This window comes from Pseudophryne corroboree (genome assembly GCF_028390025.1).
Source record: "Pseudophryne corroboree isolate aPseCor3 chromosome 3 unlocalized genomic scaffold, aPseCor3.hap2 SUPER_3_unloc_10, whole genome shotgun sequence".
In the NCBI taxonomy this organism is placed as follows: Eukaryota; Metazoa; Chordata; class Amphibia; order Anura; family Myobatrachidae; genus Pseudophryne; species Pseudophryne corroboree.
The window spans coordinates 279,106-302,890 of NW_026967494.1; the positions used below are offsets into that span (position 1 = coordinate 279,106).

Sequence of the window (23,785 nt, forward strand, 5' to 3'; positions counted from 1 at the left end):
ACCAAAGGTGGACATGATGGCGTCCCGCCTCAACAAAAAACTAGACAGGTATTGCACCAGGTCAAGGGACCCTTAGGCAATAGCTGTGGACGCTCTGGTAACACCTTGGGTGTTCCAGTCAGTGTATGTGTTCCCTCCTCTGCCTCTCATACCCAAGGTACTGAGAATTATAAGACGGAGAGGAGTAAGAACTATTCTCGTGGCTCCGTATTGGCCAAGAAGGACTTGGTACCCGGAACTTCAAGAGATGCTCACAGAGGACCCATGGCCTCTGCCGCTAAGAAGGGACCTGCTTCAGCAAGGACCCTGTCTGTTCCAAGACTTACCGCGGCTGCGTTTGACGGCATGGCGGTTGAAAATCGGCCTTGCCAGCTTCCCCCTCCGAAAGGGGGGTAGTGCTGGCAGCAATTCACAAGCTACACCTCCAGCAGGTGATTGTAAAGGTTCCCATCCTTCAACAAGGAAAGGGTTACTATTCCACGATGTTTGTGGTTCCAAAACCGGACGGTTCGGTCAGGCCCATTCTGAATTTGAAGTCCCTGAACATTTACCTGAGGAAATTCAAGTTCAAAATGGAATCGCTCAGAGCGGTCATTGCAAGCCTGGAGGAGCGGGATTTTATAGTGTCTCTGGACATCAAGGACGCTTACTTGCATGTCCCCATTTACCCTCCTCATCAGGAGTACCTCAGGTTTGTGGTACAGGACTGTCATTACCAGTTCCAGATGCTACCGTTTGGCCTATCTACGGCACAGAGAATATTTACCAAGTAATGGCGGAGATGATGGTGCTCCTTCGGAAGCATGGAGTTACAGTTATCCCGTACTTGGACGATCTACTGATAAAGGCGAGGTCCAAGGAGCAGTTACTGCTCAACATAGCACACTCTCAAGAAGTGTTGCGTCAGCACTGCTGGATTCTGTATATCCCAAAGTAGCAGCTGAATCCTACAACGCGTCTGCCCTTCCTGGGCATGAGTCTGGACACAGACCAGAAAAAGGTGTTTCTCCCGGAGGAGAAGGCTCAGGAGCTCATGATTCTGGTCAGAGGACTCCTAAAACTAAAACAGGTATCAGTGTATCACTGCATGCAAGTACTGGGAAAAATGGTGGCGTCATACGAAGCCATTCCCTTCGGCAGGTTCCATGCGAGAGTTTTTCAGTGGGATCTGCTGGACAAGTGGTCCGGATCGCATCTTCAGATGCATCGGCTGATCACCCTGTCCCCCAGGGCCAGGGTGTCTCTTCTGTGGTGGCTGCAGAGTGCTCACCTCCTAGAGGGCCGAAGGTTCGGCATATAGGACTGGGTCCTAGTGACCACGGATGCAAGCCTCCGAGGGTGGGGGGCAGTCACTCAGGGAAGAAACTTCCAAGGACTGTGGTCAAGTCAGGAGACTTGTCTGCACATCAATATCCTGGAACTAAGGGCAATATACAACGCCCTGAGTCAAGCGGAGCCTTTGCTCCGAGACCAACCAGTGCTGATCCAGTCAGACAACATCACTGCGGTCACCCATGTAAACCGCCAGGGCGGCTGTTATGCACACCAGTGCCTGCAGGAATGTACTGGTGTCAGAACTGTTATGCACTCCAGTGCCTGCAGGAATGTACTGGTGTTTGAGCTGTTATGCACACCAGTGCCTGCAGGAATGTACTGATGTTTGAACGGATAGGTATGCCAAACAAATGAACTCACAGACATACGGGGGAATATGACATTACGTACACAGAAGGTGATAGGGTAACAAAATACACACAAAGTGAACAGAGAAGCCCAGAGGCTAAGGAACTGGGTGTCTCCCTAGTATTAGTAATGCTCAGATGGGAAAAGCAAAATGTTGTGTTTTAATACATAGAGAACCCGAAATGCTGTTGCTAAGGGCAACAGCAAAACCCTAAAGGGTTACCAACGGGTGTGGCAGTAAACTCCTTGGTCAGAGATGGAATGATAGACACAAGGAGAGTCTCCACAATCCTAATTCTCACTTGCAGTGCACAGGTTCAGCTTACTGCCACTAAGCTGACACCTGAACACCTTGCACAGTGAGACAGGATTTAAGCAGGCAAGTCTTAGAATACAGCCGCAAACTTGCTAAGTTCACAGAGTAGTAAAAGAACCCCAGCAAGCTAAACGACTGACTCCAGTCTTACTGCTAGGTCTGGATTGGCAGAGTGTAGTACCAAATCCCCAGGCCTATTTGCAGTAAGCAACAACAAATACAAAGCTACACAGTACTGGCTAACTTTCAGGAACTGACTAACCAACAAAGATTCAGCAGCATCTGCTTAACCTGAGAAGAGGCCTTATAAAGCAGGTGCTGTCCACGCCCCACTCAGACCTCACAGACTGTGAGCACAAAAACCAGCACCGGATCCCCTGCCGTGCACAGAGCCTGTAACCACTGCACAGCAAAAGACCCGAACCGGAGTATCAGCTGCGCTCAGGTTACTCTGCTAGCACTTGTCTCCCGGTTGCCATGACGACGTGGCAGCACAGGGCAGGAGACCCTAACAGCGGCACAAGAAGCAGGGTGGCAATGGCGGAAGCCACCAGGATTCTTCGTTGGGCGGAGAATCATGTACAAGCACTGTCAGCAGTGTTCATTCCGGGAGTGGACAACTGGGAAGCAGACTTCCTCAGCAAACACGACCTACACCCGGGAGAGTGGGGTCTTCATCAAGAAGTCTTCTCGCAGATTGTAAATCGATGGGAACTGCCACAGGTGGACATGATGGCGTCCGGTCTCAACAAAAAGCTAAAAAGGTATTGCGCCAGCTCAAGGGACCCTCAGGCAATAGCTGTGGACGCTCTGGTAATGCCGTGGGTGTTCCAGTCGGTCTATGTGTTTCCTCCTCTGCTTCTCATACCCAAGGTTTTGAGAATCGTAAGAAAAATAGAAGTGAGAACAATACTCATTGTTCCGGATTGGCCAAGAAGAACTTGTTACCCGGAACTGCAAGAGATGCTCACAGAGGACCCATGGCCTCTACCTCTCAGATAGGACCTGTTGCAACAGGGGCCCTGTCTGTTCCAAGACTTACCGCGGCTGCGTTTGACGGCATGGTGGTTGAACGCCGGATCCCAGCAGAAAAGGGCATTCTGGAAGAAGTTATTCCTACGCTAATAAAGGCTAGGAAGGACGTGACAGCAAAGCATTATCACCGGATATGGCGAAAATATGTTGCTTGGTGTGAGGCCACGAAGGCCCCTACAGAGGAATTCCAGCTTGGGCGATTCCTACACTTCCTGCAGTCAGGTGTGACTATGGGCCTAAAATTAGGGCCCATAAAGGTCCAGATTTTGGCCCTATCCATTTTCTTTCAAAAGGAACTGGCTTCACTGCCTGAGGTTCAGACACTGATTTTGTTAAAGGAGTGCTACATATTCAGCCCCCTTTTGTGCCACCAGTGGCACCTTGGGATCTTAACGTTGTGTTGGATTTTCTGAAATCCCACTGGTTTGATCCACTAGGACGTTAGAAAAAATAATTTACTCACCGGTAATTCTATTTCTCGTAGTCCGTAGTGGATGCTGGGCGCCCGTCCCAAGTGCGGACTTTCTGCAATACGTGTATATAGTTATTGCGTAATAAAGGTTTTTTTGTTATGGGCCATCCGTTGAGTGAGGCTCAGTTTATGTTCATACTGTTAACTGGGTAAGTTTATCACAGGTTATATGGTATGATTGGTGTGGCTGGTATGAGTCTTACCCTGGGTTCCAAATCTTTTCCTTGTAATGTCAGCTCTTCCGGGCACAGTTTCCTTAACTAAGGTCTGGAGGAGGGGCATAGAGGGAGGAGCCAGTGCACACCAGATATAGTACCTAATCTTTCTTTAAGAGTGCCCAGTCTCCTGCGGTGCCCGTCTATTCCCCATGGTCCTTACGGAGTCCCCAGCATCCACTACAGACTACGAGAAATAGAATTACCGGTGAGTAAATTCTTATTTATACTCCTGCTCTCCCCCTCACATCATGTCACTGTGTGTTAACAGCCCAGAGATATGAGCAGTCTACTCCCCACACTCTCTGGTGTTTCTCATACATCAGGAGCCATCAGCCCCTATTATACTCCTGCTCTCCCCTCACATCATGCCACTGTGTCACAAGCCCAGAGATCTGACCAGTCTCCTCCCCACACTATCTGGTGTATCTCATACATCATGAGCCATCAGCCCCTATTATACTCCTGCTCTCCCCCTCACATCATGTCACTGTGTGTTACCAGCCCAGAGATCTGACCAGTCTCCTCCCCACACTCTCTGGTGTATCTCATACATCAGGAGCCATCAGCCCCTATTATACTCCTGCTCTCCCTCTCACATCATGTCACTGTGTGTTACCAGCCCAGATATCTGACCAGACTCCTCCCCACACTCTCTGGTGTGTCTCATACATCAGGAGGCATCAGCCCCTATTATACTCCTGCTCTCCTCCTCACATCATGTCACTGTGTGTTACCAGCCCATAGATCTGACCAGTCTCCTCCCCACACTCTCTGGTGTATCTCATACATCAGGAGCCATCAGCCCCTATTATACTTGTGTTTCCCCTCACATCATGTCACTGTGTGTTACCAGCCCAGAGATCTGACCAGTCTACTCCCCACACTCTCTGGTGTATCTCATACATCAGGAGCCATCAGCCCCTATTATACTCCTGCTCTCCCCCCTCACATCATGTCACTGTGTGCTATCAGCACAGATATCTGACCAGTCTCCTCCCCACACTCTCTGGTGTATCTCATTCATCAGGAGCCATCAGCCCCTATTATACTCCTGCTCTCCCCCCTCACATCATGTCACTGTGTGCTATCAGCACAGATATCTGACCAGTCTCCTCCCCACACTCTCTGATGTATCTCATACATCAGGAGTCATCAGCCCCTATTATACTCCTGCTCTCCCCCTCACATCATGTCACTGTGTGTTACCAGCCCAGAGATCTGACCAGTCTCCCCCCCACACTCTCTGGTGTATCTCATACATCAGGAGCCATCAGCCCCTATTATACTCCTGCTCTCCCCCTCACATCATGTCACTGTGTTACCAGCCCAGAGATCTGACCAGTCTCCTCCCCACACTCTCTGGTGTATCTCATACATCAGGAGCCATCAGCCCCTATTACACTCCTGCTCTCCACCTCTCATCATGTCACTGTGTGTTACCAGCCCAGAGATCTGACCAGTCTCCTCCCCACACTCTCTGGTGTATCTCATACATCAGGGGACCTCAGCCCCTATTATACTCCTGCTCTCCCCCTCACATCATGTCACTGTGTGTTACCAGCCCAGAGATCTGACCAGTCTCCTCCCCACACTCTCTGGTGTATCTCATACATCAGGAGCCATCAGCCCCTATTATACTCCTGCTCTCCCCCTCACATCATGTCACTGTGTGTTTCCAGCTCAGAGATCTGACCAGTCTCCTCCCCACACTCTCTGGTGTATCTCATACATCAGGAGCCATCAGCCCCTATTATACTCCTGCTCTCCTCTCACATCATGTCACTGTGTGTTACCAGCCCAGAGATCTGACCAGTCTCTTCCCCACACTCTCTGGTGTATCTCATACATCAGGAGCCATCAGCCCCTATTATACTCCTGCTCTCCTCTCACATCATGTCACTGTGTGTTACCAGCCCAGAGATCTGACCAGTCTCTTCCCCACACTCTCTGGTGTATCTCATACATCAGGAGCCATCAGCCCCTATTATACTCCTGCTCTCCCCTCACATCATGTCTCTATGTGTTACCAGCCCAGAGATCTGACCAGTCTCTTCCCCACACTCTCTGGTGTATCTCATACATCAGGAGACATCAGCCCCTATTATTCTCCTGCTCTCCTCTCACATCATGTCACTGTGTGTTACCAGCCCAGAGATCGGACCAGTCTCCTCCCCACACTCTCTGGTGTATATCATACATCAGGAGACATCAGCCCCTATTATACTACTGCTCTCCCCTCACATCATGTCACTATGTGTTACCAGCCCAGAGATCTGACCAGTCTCTTCCCCACACTCTGGTGTATCTCATACATCAGGAGCCATCAGCCCCTATTATACTCCTGCTCTCCTCTCACATCATGTCACTGTGTGTTACCAGCCCAGAGATCTGACCAGTCTCCTCCCCACACTCTCTGGTGTATATCATACATCAGGATCCATCAGCCCTTATTATACTCCTGCTCTCCCCCTCACATCATGTCACTGTGTGTTTCCAGCCTAGAGATCTGACCAGTCTCCTCCCCACACTCTCTGGTGTATCTCATACATCAGGAGCCATCAGCCCCTATTATACTCCTGCTCTCCCCCTCACATCATGTCACTGTGTGTTACCAGCCCAGAGATCTGACCAGTCTCCTCCCCACACTCTCTGGTGTATCTCATACATCAGGAGCCATCAGCCCCTATTATACTCCTGCTCTCCCCCTAACATCATGTCACTGTGTGTCTCCAGCAGCCATACTGTGTGCTAGCAGTACATCTGTCTATAGTATAACATGCCAGGTATTCAATGAGAGTGTCTCTATTAGCACATGCCGGTCTATATATAAACCACTCCTTTTTCTCTAACATCCATAAGGGATACTGGGGACTTTGTACGATGGGGTATAGATGGTGTCCAAAGGAGCCGGTGCACTTTACATTTCTTCCACTGGGTGTGCTGGCTCCTCCCTTCTATGCCCCCTCCTTCATCCAGTTTAGTAAAATGTGCCCTTAGGAGAGGATGCCGCTCTGGAGCTCCAGAAGATTTTTCTTCAGTTTATTTTAAACGTTGTTGTTGTCGGTATGCTGTTTGGGCAACAGTATAACAGTATACCTGCGCTGAGGGAGTTGGGGGGGCGGTTACCGGTCTCTTCTGGCGTCAGAGCCGCTTCCCCGCTGCAGGACCACAGTCCTGAGAGGTTGTTGGTACCGCAGGGCATTGTGCCTTACCAAACGCAATCGCAGCACGCCGCACTCCCCTAACAATGCCGGGAGGTGAGAAGAGTGGAGAGTACAAACCGGGGGACCCGCAAGGGTGCGATCGCAGGGGTGGCATACGGACGCTCTACGGAGGGATCCGCTATAACCCCCTGTGTACACTGGCAGCATTGTTGGAAACAGGCATTATGTTACTTTTTACACCTGTTGGAGACATTGCCAGTAAAAATATCTGTAGAGCTTCAGCGCCATTACAGGGGGCGGAGCTTCCTTAGAGCGGCACCAGTGGCGTTTTGGCTCTTTCCTCTGCTTACAGCTGCAGCAGCAAGGACACACAGCTCCTCCAGACACTCAGGATACACAGGAAACTGGTACAGGGGTGTAAATAAGGGGAAAGCCGCTATTATACACACTATAGTGTCCTGAAAAGGACAAGACTCCGGTGTTATACCGTGATACAGACATCCTGCAGTCTCACTGAGTCTGCTGGACCTGGGTGTGCTGTTCCTCTCTCTGTGTCTCCTCACATACCAGTGTGGGCAGGCTTGCTATTTAATATACTTGTCTGTTTGTGTGGTTGATTGTTGTCTACTGTAAACATGGTAAAACACCAATTATGCAGTGTATGTCACGCCAGATTCTCTCCCTCTGCGGCTGGTTCCCTCTCATGTGAACAATGCAGCCAGTCCTCCCAAGTTAGTTAGACTGGAGGGGGAGGGTCAGGAGCCATCCTGGCTCAGTGCCATAAAAACCATGATGACAGACATGTCATCCCAGCTCACTGCTAATAAGCAAAAGACACAACAACTGCAGCAGGCTGTAGCAGACCTAGCTGCAAGGGCAGATGATAAACAGCCCCTTCTCCCTAGTTCAGGGCCACATAAGCGTGGGCTGCCTGATTTACTCTCAGAATCTGAGGCTTTCAGTACACACTGAGGTGTGATCGCGCTGCGGGGCGAGCTGATAGTCACATTACCCAGGACACTGGCAGATACAGCCTTACAGGGTTCTTAGCCATCGTGTAAGCATAAAAAGTACCTCAGGTCAGTATAAAATGCGGGAAGACCGTGCGCCATTAAGGGGGCGGGGCCTTCACCATGAGCGGATCCAGCAGCTCACCAGCGCCATTTTCTCTCTACAGCTCACACAGAAAACGCTGGCAGGAAAGCGCTGCCCCTCCACATCAACTCCAGACTACCTCAGCGGTACCAGGGGGTTATAGAGGGGGGGGGGGGCAGCAGTAGTTATATCCTTACTAATACCCTACTAAGGGTATTTAGTCTGCACCTGGCTAAGTTATTTGTTAGCTACAGGGGCTCTATGTGGCTGGTGTCCTCATTCCTCTGTGTCTCTCTAAAGGGCTCTGTGTGGAATTGTGCTTACTGCATATTCTCGTGTGTGTGTGTGTGTGTGTGTGTGTGTGTGTGTGTGTCTACCTCACATCACAATGTCCAAGGAGAATGTTTTTCCTCCCCAGGGGGATCACTACAGTGTACTCAGGACAGTACACATTCTCAGGCTACTGGGTCTGAACCGCCTTGGTTGGACTCCATAAGGGGGATGATTACTAATATTTCTAATAAACTCTCCCATACTGAGAAGGAGACGCAGTATTTGAGAGAGTCTGTGGAGAACCTGATGAATAAAGATTCAGCCCCCCACACCTGCGCCTCTAACCTCTCCCATTTATCCACAGAAGCGTACACTGGCCCAGATATTGCAGGCTGACACTGATGACGATGCCTCAGATACAGGGGACGGTGAGGTGGATCTGGGGGGAAGGGGGGCGGCTCTTGCTCTAGGGGTGCAGGCTCTGACAGAGGCCATTAGGGAGGTATTGAAGATTTCAGAAAAACTAACAGTAGAAGAGGAAGAATCTTATTTTAATGTAAAACAGATCCTCAGTTACTTTCCCTGCGTCAAAAGAGTTACGTTCTCTTTTTGCAGAAACTTGGGTAAATCCACAGAAAAAGTTTAAAATCCCTAAAAGATTGCTCAGCTCATTTCCTTTCCCTCAGGATGATAGGAAGAAATGGGAAAATCCACCGATAGTGGACGCCTCTGTATCTAGATTGTTACGTAAAATTATTTACCTGTCCCAGGCACAGCCTCCTTAAAGGATACAATAAAACAAAGAAAAAACGGCTGCGCTGTGTGTCAGGAGATGATGTATATGAAGAGAGCCAACATGTAAACAATTATCAATATTTAATACAATTCATATGATTATAAAACCAATAAATAGACTTGTGTGAATCAATCACATAGAATTAAAACACAACTCAAAAACTCAGGGATAAAGTAACTCTGTAAGAGCGTTTATATGCAGACTTAGGACCCGATTTTTTCAAGTGTCCATTATCCATGGGCTAAGTTGCCATATCACAAGTTAGTTGCCAATAAATGGGCACAGAGAGTTCCAGATATACTGTGTGCTTGCAGAAGTTAGGAGTAATCGGTATAAGGTTTTTACCTCTCCAGTGGGCTGGGTGAAAGTCGGGCGTCCCCGACTATCCGTCCTGCAGTGCCCACATCCACACGGCGGCGGGGAGGAATAGAGATCTCTGGAAGGAATAATTGGCTGTAGAGACACGATATCCAGCGGTCGGTCTCAGAGTGTTTTGCAGCCAAAACAAGATGCGTTCCTAGTCCGTGCAAGCAACACCTGTGGGACGCCCGACTTTCACCCATAGCCCATGGATAATGGACACTTGAAAAAATCGGGTCCTAAGTCTGCATATAAACGCTCTTACAGAGTTACTTTATCCCTGAGTCTTTGAGTTGTGTTTTAATTCTATGTGATTGATTCACACAAGTCTATTTATTGGTTTTATAATCATATGAATTGTATTAAATATTGATAATTGTTTACATGTTGGCTCTCTTCATATACATCATCTCCTGACACACAGCGCAGCCGTTTTTTCTTTGTTTTATTGTTCCTCTTGCACACTCCACATAGTGTTCTCGGCGTGCGCAGTTTCTCAGGAGGTGTACCTAATTAGGAATGTTTTAACTATTCATCTGCCATATCCTATAGGCGCTGTTTAGCAGTTAAGTGTGTTGTTTTGTGGTCCTTAAAGGATACGACTGACCGCGGAATTGAGACCATACTCAAATCTCTGTACACAGCTGCTGGGGTGGCCCAAAGACCCACTATTGCTTGTGCGTGGATATCTAGGGCCACTGCAAAATGGTCAGGTAACCTAATTGATGATTTAGATTCTCTGCATAGGAGTGACATTACTCTTGCATCACATTCAGGACTCTGCAAACGTTATGGTGGAGGCCATGAAGGAAATTGGCCTGCTCAACGCACGTGTCAGTGTCCGCACGCAGAGGCTTATGGCTACGCTAATAGACTGCGGATTCCAGGAGAAGCGTGGAGAGCCTGCCCTTCACAGGTGAGGCCTTGTTCGGAGATGAACTGGATACCTGGATATTCAAGGCGACTGCGGGTAGGTCGACACATCTTCTTTCCGCAGCAACCCCAGCTAGAAAATCATATTCTGCCTCTACGTTGCAGTCCTTTCGGGCAGCAAAATTTAAAAACATATCCAAAGGTTCCCCCACTGCCTTTAGAGGTGGTCGAGGAAATCCAGAAAACCTGCAACTACAGGTTCTCAAGAACAGAGCTCAGGTTCTGCTTCCTGAAAGTCTTCAGCATGACGGTGGACCACACTGCCTGAAGAACAGGCAGGTGGGAGAAAGTTTAAAGGATTTCAGTCATATCTGGGCAACATCATGCTTAAGTCTCTGGGTCAAAGATCTTATTGCCCATGATTACAGACTGAAGTTTCAAGAACTCCCACCTCACAGAATTTTTCAAATCAGGATTACCAGCTTCTCGGGAAGCAAGTACAATCCTGCAACAGGCAATTCAAAAGTTGGTTCAGACACAGGTCATTGTCCCAGTTCCACCTCAGCTATAGAACAAGGGTTATTTCTCTTACGTCCTAGAGGATGCTGGGGACTCCGTAAGGACCATAGGGTTTAGACGGGCTCCGCAGGCGATAGGGCACCTAAAAGAACTTTGACTATGGGTGTGCACTGGCTCCTCCCTCTATGCCCCTCCTCCAGACCTCAGTTAGATTCTGTGCCCAGAGGAGAAAGGGTACAATGCAGAGAGCTCTCCTGAGTTTTCTGTTTTGAAGAATTTTGTTAGGTTTTTTATTTTCAGGGAGTCCTGTTGGCAACAGGCTCCCTGCATCGTGGGACTGAGGGGAGAGAAGCAGAGCTGGCTTTACGGTTGGGCTCTGTTTCTAGGCTACTGGACACCATAAGCTCCAGAGGGAGTCGGAACACAGGTCTCACCTGGGATTCGTCCCGGAGCCGCGCCGCCGTCCTCCTCACAGATGCCGAAGATAGAAGCCGGGTGAGTATGAGAAGGCAGAAGACATCGGGCGGCAGAAGACATCAGATCTTCATGAGGTAAGGCGCGCCATTGCTCCCAGTACACACACACAAGCAGGCACTGAAGGGTGCAGAGCGCAGGGGGGGGGGGCGCCCTGGGCAGCAAGTTTCCTCATTTTTTGGCAATATAAAGCAGGATTAGGCTGTGGGACAGTAAATTCTAAAATCCCCCGACATTTTTTATATAGAATTACTGGGACCGAAGCCCGCTGTCGGGTGGGCGGGGCTTGATCCTCAGCACTAACCAGCGCCATTTTCTCCACAGAAACTGCATGAGATACGCTGGCTCCCTGATCTCTCCCCTGCTGAACTTCACAGGCTGGAAAAAAGAGGAGGGGGCACATTGGCAACGCAGTGAGTGGGAATTAAGGTTATATATATAAAAAGCGCTATCTGGTCATATATATTCCAGTGTTTTTTAGCGCTGGGTGTGTGCTGGCATACTCTCTCTCTGTCTCTCCTAAGGGCCTGGTTGGGGTTTTGTCCCCTTATAGGTTAATCCCTGTGTGTGTGGGGTGTCGGTACGTGTGTGTCGACATGTCTGAGGCGGAAGGCTTCTCCAAGGAGGAGGTGGAGTAAATGAGTGGTGTCCCCCCGTCGGTTGTGCTGACTCAGGAATGGATGGACATGTGGCATATGTTGAATGCAAGTGTGGCATCTTTACATAAAAGGCTTGATAAGGCTGAATTAGGGCGGACAATCCTCGGATTGGACCGACTCACAAGGCCCGTCGGGGTCTCAAAAGCGTCCCTTAACACAAGACACTACTACCGACACGGATTCTGATTCCAGTGTTGACTATGACGAAGTAAAATTGCACCCTAGGGTGACTAAAACCATTCAGTGTATGATTGTGGCAATAACGGATGTGTTGCATATTGAGGATGAACCTTCGGTCCCCGACACAAGGGTGCACATGTTTAAGGAAAAGAAACAGATTATAAATTTTCCCACATCTCATGAATTAAATGATTTATTTGGGAAAGCTTGGGAGACTCCGGAAAAGAGACCGCAGATCCCCAAAAGAATTTATATGGCATACCCCTTCCTAAACAGGACAGGGAGATTTGGGACGCGCTTGTCCAAGAAAGTGGCGCTATCGTCTCCTGACACAGCGGCCCTTAAGGACCCTGCAGATCGCAGGCAAGAAACTACCTTAAAGTGTATTTATTCTCATACGGGTGCTGTGCCAAGACCGACAATTGCGTCGGCTTGGGTATGTAGCGCAATTGCAGCTTGGACAGATGAGCTGACAGATCACTTTGATAATATGGATAAGGATACTATATTCTTAACTCTAGCCCATATAAAAGACGCAGTCTTATTTATGAGGGATGCTCAAAGGGACATTGGATTGCTAGCTTCTAGGGCCAATGCCATGTCTATCTCTGCGAGAAGATCCTTATGGACTCGCCAATGGACGGGTGATGCAGATTCCAAAAAACATATGGAAGTACTACCCTATAAGGGAGATGTATTGTTTGGGGATGGGCTGACGGACCTGGTTTCCACAGCTACAGCAGATAAATCAAATTTTTTACCATATATTCCCCAACAGCAAAAGAAAGTACAACCCTATCAGATGAAGTCCTTTCGGTCGCACAAGTCCAGAAGAGGTCGGGGATCCTCTTTCCTTGCCAGAGGTAAGGGTAGAGGCAAAAGAGCACCTGCTTCGGCAGGTGCCCAGGAACAAAAGTCCTTCCCGGCTGCTCCAAAACCCACAGCATGACGCTGGGGCTCTCCTGAGGGAGTCCGCACTGGTGGGGGCACGTCTTCGACTTTTCAGTCAGGCCTGGGTCAGATCAGACCAGAATCCCTGGGTGTTGGAAATAGTTTCCCAGGGTTACAAACTGGAATTCGAGGAGGTGCCCCCGCGCCGATTTTTCAAATCGACCCTACCAGCTTCCACATCGGAAAGGTATGTAGTGTTAGCTGCAATTCAAACGCTGTGTATACAGCAAGTGATAATCAAGGTTCCCCTGCACCTGCAGGGAAGAGGTTACTACTCAACCCTATTTGTGGTCCCGAAACCGGACGGTTCAGTCAGACCTATTTTGAATCTGAAATCCCTAAACCTGTACCTAAAAAGATTCAAATTCAAAATGGAATCGCTCAGGGCGATAATAGCCAACATGGAGGAGGGGGAGTTTATGGTGTCTCTGGACATAAAGGATGCGTACCTTCATGTCCCCATATATGCCCCCCATCAGGAATACCTGAGATTCGCTGTACAGGATTGTCATTACCAATTTCAGACGTTGCCGTTTGGACTTTCCACGGCCCCGAGGATTTTCACCAAGATAATGGAGGAAATGATGGTGGTCCTGCGCAAGCATGGAGTCACAATTATCCCATACTTGGACGATCTCCTGATAAAAGCGAGATCAAGAGAGAAATTGCTGAGCAGTGTGGCGCGCTCTCTGAGAGTGCTCCAGCAGATTATAAATCTACCGAAGTCGCAGTTGATTCCGACAACTCGACTACCGTTCCTAAGTATGATACTGGATACGGAACAAATGAAAGTCTTCCTTCCAATAGAGAAAGCCCAGGACATCCAGAACATGGTCAGAGAGCTGCTAAAACCAAAAAGGGTGTCAGTTCACCAATGCACTCGAGTTCTGGGAAAAATGGTGGCGGCCTACGAGGCCATTCCCTTCGGAAGGTTCCATGCAAGGACTTTTCAATGGGACCTTCTGGACAAGTGGTCCGGGTCCCATCTGCACTTACATCGGAAAATAACTCTGTCCCCAGGAGCCAGAGTGTCTCTCCTGTGGTGGTTGCAAAGTGCTCACCTGCTGGAGGGTCGCAGGTTCGGAATTCAGGATTGGATCCTGGTTACCACGGACGCGAGCCTCCGAGGATGGGGAGCGGTCACACAAGGAAAACATTTTCAGGGACTTTGGTCAGACCAGGAGTCCTGTCTACACATCAATGTGTTGGAACTCAGGGCCCTTTACAACGGCCGTCGACAAGCGGAGAGTCTTCTTCAAAACCTACCGGTTCTGATTCAATCAGACAATGTCACAGCAGTGGCTCATGTGAACTGCCAAGGCGGGACAAGAAGCAGAGTAGCGATGGTGGAAACCACCAGGATTCTTCGCTGGGCGGAAAATCATTTAAGCGCTCTGTCGGCTGTCTTCATTCCGGAAGTGGACAACAGGGAAGCAGACTTCCTCAGCAGACACGATCTCCAGCCAGGAGAGTGGGGACTTCATCAAGAAGTCTTTGCAGATATAACACGTCTTTGGGGAACTCCTCAAATAGACATGATGGCGTCACGCCTCAACAAAAAACTTCGGAGGTATTGTGCCAGGTCTTGGGACCGTCAGGCATTGGCTGTAGGCGCTCTAATAACACCGTGGGTGTTCAAATCGGTCTACGTGTTTCCTCTTCCTCTCATCACAAAAGTGTTGAGGATCATAAGGCAAAGAAGAGTACAGACGATACTCGTTGTCCCGGACTGGCCTCGAATTTGACGGCGGTGTCGTACATAAACCGGCAGGGTGGAACAAAGAGCAGAGCTGCAATGTTAGAGGTAACAAGAATTCTCCTCTGGGCAGAAAAACACGCTGTGGCATTGTCGGCAATCTTCATTCTGGGAGTAGATAACTGGAAAGCAGACTTCCTCAGATCGACATGATGGCCTCCACCCAGAGGTGTTCGGTGACGTGACAAGTCGGTGGGGAATTCCTCAGATCGACATGATGGCCTCTCATCTCAGCAAGAAGCTTAGGTGGTATTGTTCCAGGTCGAGAGACCCACAAGCAGTGTCGGTGGACGCGCTGGTGACTCCGTGGGTTTACCAGACAGTGTATGTGTTCCCTCCACTTCTGCTCTTCCCAAAAATTCTCAAAATAATCAAAAAGACATGGATTCAGGAGTTGCTCCTAGAGGATCCGTGGCCTCTTTGCGAGGACCTTCTGCAACAGGGGCCGTTCATCTACCAAGACTTACCACGCACTTTTTTTACCTTACTTCCGGGGAGGGATATCCCCGTTTTTTAACAATTGTTCAATAAAGTTTTTTATAAATAACAAGATAGGCTAAACCAGTGATATCCTCGATAAAGGGCGTGCAGCCCGAAACGCGTTGGAAGCATTCACACGGTCCGTGCACTCTCAGCCACACAGAGCGCACATAAGAAGACATCCTCCATCCGTCCCTACAAGCCGGGATCCCGAGCGTCTGCAGCCGCACAGCTCGGCACACAGGAGACGCGGCTAAAACAAACACCTGTTTGCGGAGAAATAACAGCCAGCCGCCAGGAGTGAAGATCCCGTTCCACCTCCGCCAAGTACAAGGTGGGTAGTATAGGGACAGATAGGGTTTTTCTTGCCATCCTACACAGAGACATTAACGGAGCTACGAGCCGGTAATACAGAAATCCGTCAGGACCAATAAAAAATACAAAAGGGGCTGTAAACATTTACTAATCCTTTTTTTATTACAGGTATTGCACTGCAGTATTGCAACAATTATTTGTTGCAATACACTTTATACACTGTTACAAGCGCCTTGTTCTTAAACACATTACCATTTTCACTCTGCTGTAAACATCTTGCTCTATTGGTGTTGCCACTAGCAATAGGGAACAGTCTTTTTTTAAGACTGGGTGAATAAACATCTGCCTCAAGATGACAGCTTCATGTTGTGATCTGCAGAGCTATGCCAAACATAGTTCCGTTTTCCGGCTGTCCAGGGTGCACTCAGTGTCTACAAGCTTCGCCTCCTGCCAGCTACTGTGCAGAGGCCTAGTCCAGCGACTAGTGGTGGTTCGTCGACACCACACAGGTGTGGTAAGATAGCGTGTAGACACATACAGAGCAGTACCATGATTACAGACTCCATAGCGACAAGGAGTCTGGTGGTGGCAGTGTAGTACCCGCCCACTATGCAGTGGGTGGAGTCAGTAATAGGCGTTTACTGATGGTAATTGGGAATCCCCTGATTGACCAGATCCCGTGTGACATAAACATCCATTTTGTGACTGGGGCGGGACGCAAGGCAGGGTGAGGGCTTTCGTGCAGAACCGTCCGGTTCAGCGGCGGCTGAGAGCTATCAGGTAGGGTAGATAAGAAGCCACTTAGTGAGGAGAGCTCCAGAAAGCACGTCTGGATGGACCACTCCCCGCTTATTTATTATTTTATATGCTAGCAGGGGTGACAGGTGTGATACATCCCTGCAAAGGCAGATCCAATCTCTTTCTCATCAGACTCTGCTGTCTTCCCTGCACTCTCACTCAGATGTTCACTGCTGCCAGTAGCACACGTATGAGAAGCAGAAGTATGGCGGCAGCTGTATAGATTCTGATATGTAATTCTCTATATCATACTTACCGTACACACATCATCCTTATTACTATTGAGAATATAGAGGTAAGACACTGATGATGGGGGGTGTAACAGTGCATTATAAACTAGCAGATGATGATGATGATTGCAGTGTATTATATGGTGTATTGCATGTAAAGTACCTTGTTCCACACCTACTCTGCTGTAGCAATATACCTTATATAAGGGTGATTAACACATGTACAGGCTTACCAGCGTATGAGCACACACATAAAGGAATGCTACCTTACCAATGCTTCCAGGAGTAACGTTAGGAGACATTTCTCTGATCCATCAGCTCATATGACTGATGTTATTGTTCATCTAGAATCTCCAATTCATACGATATGTTCCCCCATCCATTGTTTTACATTGGTGCTGACATAGGACTTAGTGAGTGACTACATCTCCATTTATACTTCATGGTTAGTTACCAGTACAAGAGAGAGAGATATCTAAGTCTTATTATAATATTACATTTGTTAATGTGTGTTCTCATTTTTGTATTTCTATAATGTATTTTATTTCCAGCAGGTGGACACACAAGCATGAATATCTCAGCAGGACATCTAATGTTATCCCCAGATTGTGACATAAAAGATAATGACAGTAGACAGGATTCCCCAGGAGATAACCCCATTACCCCAATTATACATCCAGCTCTATCAGCTGGTCCCTCTGATCCTGGGAAATGTTCTCCTGATCACTCTGATATTGGAGCATCTGTTACAGCTCTGAGAGTAGATACAGTGTTTCCATGTTCTATTGATGCCAAATGTATTACACAGAACACAAAGCCTATTACCCATCAGACAGGTAAGGCAGGTGAGAGGCCATTTCCATGTTCTGAGTGTAGAAAATGTTTTACATACAAATCAGCTCTTGTTACACATCAGGGAAGACACACAGGTGAGAGGCCATTTTCTTGCTCTGCGTGTGGGAAATGTTTTACCCGGAACTCACAACTTGTTACACATCAGCGAAGTCACACAGGTGAGAATCCATTTCCATGTTCTGAGTGCGGGAACTATTTTACATACAAATCACTTCTAATATATAAGAGATTGCATACATGTGAGAAACCATATTCCTGTTCTGAGTGTGGGAAAAGTTTTACATACAAATCAACTCTTGATGCACATAAGAGTAGTCACACAGGTACATCACCATTTCCATGTTCTGAGTGTGGGAAACATTTTGCACATAAATCACAACTTGCTAGACATCAGAGAAGTCACACAGGTGAGAGGCCATTTCCATGTTCTGAGTGTGGGAAATGTTTTATCTGGAAATCACAACTTGTTAGACATCAGCTAAGTCACACAGGTGAGAAGCCATTTCCATGTTCTGAGTGTGGGAAATGTTTTGCCCGGAAATCACAACTTGTTAGACATCAGCTAAGTCACACAGGTGAGAAGCCATTTCCATGTTCTGAGTGTGGGAAATGTTTTGCAGACAAAATAGAGCTTGTTAGACATCAGAGAAGTCACACAGGTGAGAAGCCATTTTCTTGCTCTGAGTGTGAGAAATGTTTTTCACGGAAATCACAACTTGTTAGACATCAGCTAAGTCACACAGGTGAGAGGCCATTTCCATGTTCTGAATGTGGGAAATGTTTTGACCGGAAATCAGATCTTGTTAAACATCAGAGAAGTCACACAGGTGAGAAGCCATTTTCTTGCTCTGAGTGTGGGAAATGTTTTACACAGAAATCATATCTTGTTATACATCACAGAAGTCACACAGGTGAGAAGCCATTTCCATGTTCTGAGTGTGGGAAATGTTTTGCAGACAAACCAGATCTTGTTAGACATCAGAGAAGTCACACAGGTGAGAAGCCATTTTCTTGCTCTGAGTGTGGGAAATGTTTTGCCCGGAAATCACAACTTGTTAGACATCAGCTCAGTCACACAGGTGAGAAGCCATTTCCATGTTCTGAGTGTGGGAAATGTTTTGCCCGGAAATCAGATCTTGTTAAACATCAGAGAAGTCACACAGGTGAGAAGCCATATTCTTGCTCTGAGTGTGGGAAATGGTTTACACAGAAATCATATCTTGTTATACATCACAGAAGTCACACAGGTGAGAAGCCATTTCCATGTTCTGAATGTGGGAAATGTTTTACACGGAAATCATATCTTGTTACACACCAGAGAAGTCACACAGGTGAGAAGCCATTTTAATCTTCTGGAGTATACTTATCATTGCCATGCGTTCTTCAAGGTTCTTATTCTTATCCTATGTCCTGTGCTTTTTGCAATATACATGCTACCACTGGGTGAAATAATCAGATGTCATGCCCTCATCTACCACTGCTATGCAGATGATCTGTCTTTTGCTCTGGGTACTGAGAACCCAGTACCAATGCTAAATGTCTCACTGAGCTCCAGGTGTGGGTGATGCCAGTTGGCTGTGAACAATCCTGGTGAAACAGGTCCTTATGCTAGTTCGCCAACAAAGGACAGGGCTACAGCTCAGCTTTGTTACCAACCAGACTTACACTTGGGGGTTCAGGTTTACAAAATGCTGGTCATGTGCAGAATCTTAGTGTCCTGGATGGTGGAGGTATCTGCCACAATCAGATCCTCATCTGGGGAACATAGCCAGACTCCAGCACTTTATGCCCTCAGGATATCTACCTACAGTCATACATGCACTTGTACCATCACACATAGACTACTGCAATGTCCTCTACCTGGGTCTCCCAGCAATAGAATTGCACCGCTTGTAGCTTGTACAGAATTCAGCAGCCAGGCTGTTACCTAACCAGCCCGTTCCTGCCACATAACACCCATTCTCTACCTCCTCCGGCTGCCTGTAAGATGGTGACTCTGGGCCTAATTCAGGTTGGACTACAGTGTGTGATCCAAATGGAATTATTGAGAAAAAGTTGCGGACGCATGTGCAGCGCCCGTCCTGCGTATGCACCTTCATTCTCTACGGGGGGCTGTAGGAAATGTGATTGCTTCTTGTTAATCAGGCAGAGGCGGTCACGGGGTGGGGGGTAAAGCTCCGTTTCCAGTGAGAAGATGGAGCATTGCAAGTGCTGTGTTGCGAGAAAGGGAGGCGGACAAACGGCATGTTCACTGTGGCTGCATGACATCACACGCAGCCATCGCAATCTAGAAGAACATGGTGGGGATCCTGCGGGTGCAGCTAAGCTGGCAGGGTGCTTCACTAGTTTCTAAGATGTAGCAGAAATTGTGGAGCAATCGCAATTTCTGCTTCATCAAGGGGGAGGCGCTGGTGAGCATACTGGGCTGCCTCGCCCTGCGATGGGCGGCCCCCAGCACGCTAGAAAAAGGATTGCTAATTAGCAGCATCTGCCTCCTTACGGACTTACTGTAGGCCCCTATTACACAATCTTACTGACTCTCCCAGCCCTACATGACCAGGGTCCATGTACCAGAAGCAGCTTCTGCCTCCTTACTGACTTACTGTAGGCCCCTATTACATAATCTTACTGACTCTCCCAGCCCTACATGACCAGGGTCCATGTACCAGAAGCAGCTTCTGCCTCCTTACTGACTTACTGTAGGCCCCTATTACATAATCTTACTGACTCTCCCAGCCCTACATGACCAGGGTCCATGTACCAGAAGCATCGTCTGCCTCCTTACTGACTTACTGTAGGCCCCTATTACACAATCTTACTGACTCTCCCAGCCCTACATGACCAGGGTCCATGTACCAGAAGCAGCTTCTGCCTCCTTACTGACTTAATGTAGGCCCCTATTACACAATCTTACTGACTCTCCCGGCCCTACATGACCAGGGTCCATGTACCAGAAGCAGCTTCTGCCTCCTTACTGACTTAATGTAGGCCCCTATTACACAATCTTACTGACTCTCCCAGCCCTACATGACCAGGGTCCATGTACCAGAAGCAGCTTCTGCCTCCTTACTGACTTACTGTAGGCCCCTATTACATAATCTTACTGACTCTCCCAGCCCTACATGACCAGGGTCCATGTACCAGAAGCAGCTTCTGCCTCCTTACTGACTTACTGTGGGCCCCTATTACAGAATCTTACTGACTCTCCCAGCCCTACATGACCAGGGTCCATGTACCAGAAGCAGCTTCTGCCTCCTTACTGACTTACTGTAGGCACCTATTACATAATCTTACTGACTCTCCCAGCCCTACATGACCAGGGTCCATGTACCAGAAGCAGCTTCTGCCTCCTTACTGACTTACTGTAGGCATCCTATTACAGAATCTTACTGACTCTCCCAGCCCTACATGACCAGGGTCCATGTACCAGAAGCAGCTTCTGCCTCCTTACTGACTTACTGTAGTCACCTATTACACAATCTTACTGACTCTCCCAGCCCTACATGACCAGGGTACATGTACCAGAAGCAGCTTCTGCCTCCTTACTGACTTACTGTAGGCATCCTATTACATAATCTTACTGACTCTCCCAGCCCTACATGACCAGGGTCCATGTACCAGAAGCAGCTTCTGCCTCCTTACTGACTTACTGTAGGCCCCTATTACAGAATCTTACTGACTCTCCCAGCCCTACATGACCAGGGTCCATGTACCAGAAGCAGCTTCTGCCTCCTTACTGACTTACTGTAGGCCCCTATTACACAATCTTACTGACTCTCCCAGCCCTACATGACCAGGGTCCATGTACCAGAAGCAGCTTCTGCCTCCTTACTGACTTACTGTAGGCCCCTATTACATAATCTTACTGACTCCCAGCCCTACATGACCAGGGTCCATGTACCAGAAGCAGCTTCTGCCTCCTTACTGACTTACTGTAGGCCCCTATTACAGAATCTTACTGACTCTCCCAGCCCTACATGACCAGGGTCCATGTACCAGAAGCAGCTTCTGCCTCCTTACTGACTTACTGTAGGCCCCTATTACACAATCTTACTGACTCTCCCAGCCCTACATGACCAGGGTCCATGTACCAGAAGCAGCTTCTGCCTCCTTACTGACTTACTGTAGGCCCCTATTACATAATCTTACTGACTCTCCCAGCCCTACATGACCAGGGTCCATGTACCAGAAGCAGCTTCTGCCTCCTTACTGACTTACTGTAGGCCCCTATTACATAATCTTACTGACTCTCCCAGCCCTACATGACCAGGGTCCATGTACCAGAAGCAGCTTCTGCCTCCTTACTGACTTACTGTAGTTCCCTATTACAGAATCTTACTGACTCTCCCAGCCCTACATGACCAGGGTCCATGTACCAGAAGCAGCTTCTGCCTCCTTACTGACTTACTGTAGGCCCCTATTACATAATCTTACTGACTCCCAGCCCTACATGACCAGGGTCCATGTACCAGAAGCAGCTTCTGCCTCCTTACTGACTTACTGTAGGCCCCTATTACATAATCTTACTGACTCCCAGCCCTACATGACCAGGGTCCATGTACCAGAAGCAGCTTCTGCCTCCTTACTGACTTACTGTAGGCCCCTATTACAGAATCTTACTGACTCCCAGCCCTACATGACCAGGGTCCATGTACCAGAAGCAGCTTCTGCCTCCTTACTGACTTACTGTAGGCCCCTATTACATAATCTTACTGACTCTCCCAGCCCTACATGACCAGGGTCCATGTAACAGAAGCAGCTTCTGCCTCCTTACTGACTTACTGTGGGCCCCTATTACAGAATCTTACTGACTCTCCCAGCCCTACATGACCAGGGTCCATGTACCAGAAGCAGCTTCTGCCTCCTTACTGACTTACTGTGGGCCCCTATTACAGAATCTTACTGACTCTCCCAGCCCTACATGACCAGGGTCCATGTACCAGAAGCAGCTTCTGCCTCCTTACTGACTTACTGTAGGCACCTATTACATAATCTTACTGACTCTCCCAGCCCTACATGACCAGGGTACATGTACCAGAAGCAGCTTCTGCCTCCTTACTGACTTACTGTAGGCATCCTATTACATAATCTTACTGACTCTCCCAGCCCTACATGACCAGGGTCCATGTACCAGAAGCAGCTTCTGCCTCCTTACTGACTTACTGTAGGCCCCTATTACAGAATCTTACTGACTCTCCCAGCCCTACATGACCAGGGTCCATGTACCAGAAGCAGCTTCTGCCTCCTTATTGACTTACTGTAGGCCCCTATTACACAATCTTACTGACTCTCCCAGCCCTACATGACCAGGGCCCATGTACCAGAAGCAGCTTCTGTCTCCTTACTGACTTACTGTAGGCCCCTATTACATAATCTTACTGACTCTCCCAGCCCTACATGACCAGGGTCCATGTACCAGAAGCAGCTTCTGCCTCCTTACTGACTTACTGTAGGCCCTTATTACAGAATCTTACTGACTCTCCCAGCCCTACATGACCAGGGTCCATGTACCAGAAGCAGCTTCTGCCTCCTTACTAACTTACTGTAGGCCCCTATTACACAATCTTACTGACTCTCCCAGCCCTACATGACCAGGGTCCATGTACCAGAAGCAGCTTCTGCCTCCTTACTGACTTACTGTAGGCCCCTATTACACAATCTTACTGACTCTCCCAGCCCTACATGACCAGGGTCCATGTACCAGAAGCAGCTTCTGCCTCCTTACTGACTTACTATAGGCCCCTATTACATAATCTTACTGACTCTCCCAGCCCTACATGACCAGGGTCCATGTACCAGAAGCAGCTTCTTTCTCCTTACTGACTTACTGTAGGCCCCTATAACACAATCTTACTGACACTCCCAGCCCTACATGACCAGAGTACATGTACCAGAAGCAGCTTCTGCCTCCTTACTGACTTACTGTAGGCCCCTATTACATAATCTTACTGACTCTCCCAGCCCTACATGACCAGGGTCCATGTACCAGAAGCAGCTTCTGCCTCCTTACTAACTTACTGTAGGCACCTATTACAGAATCTTACTGACTCTCCCAGCCCTACATGACCAGTGTCCATGTACCAGAAGCAGCTTCTGCCTCCTTACTGACTTACTGTAGGCCCCTATTACAGAATCTTACTGACTCTCCCAGCCCTACATGACCAGGGTCCATGTACCAGAAGCCGCTTCTGCCTCCTTACTGACTTACTGTAGGCCCCTATTACATAATCTTACTGACTCTCCCAGCCCTACATGACCAGGGTCCATGTACCAGAAGCAGCTT

General features: G+C 48.4%; 1 protein-coding gene across 1 annotated transcript in view; it reads left to right on the forward strand.

Annotated features, from left to right (window-relative positions):
* Positions 1-21,271, forward strand: part of LOC134983203 (zinc finger protein 850-like) — a 147,076-nt gene extending 125,805 nt beyond the window's left edge. Inside the window, exons 2-4 of the mRNA XM_063948944.1 lie at positions 17,577-17,825; positions 17,994-18,161; positions 18,246-21,271. Of these exons, the coding sequence (XP_063805014.1) occupies positions 17,577-17,825; positions 17,994-18,161; positions 18,246-18,850 (1,022 nt within the window). The 3' untranslated portion in view covers positions 18,851-21,271. The remainder of the gene's footprint in view (positions 1-17,576; positions 17,826-17,993; positions 18,162-18,245) is intronic.
* The last annotated feature ends 2,514 nt before the right edge of the window (positions 21,272-23,785 follow it).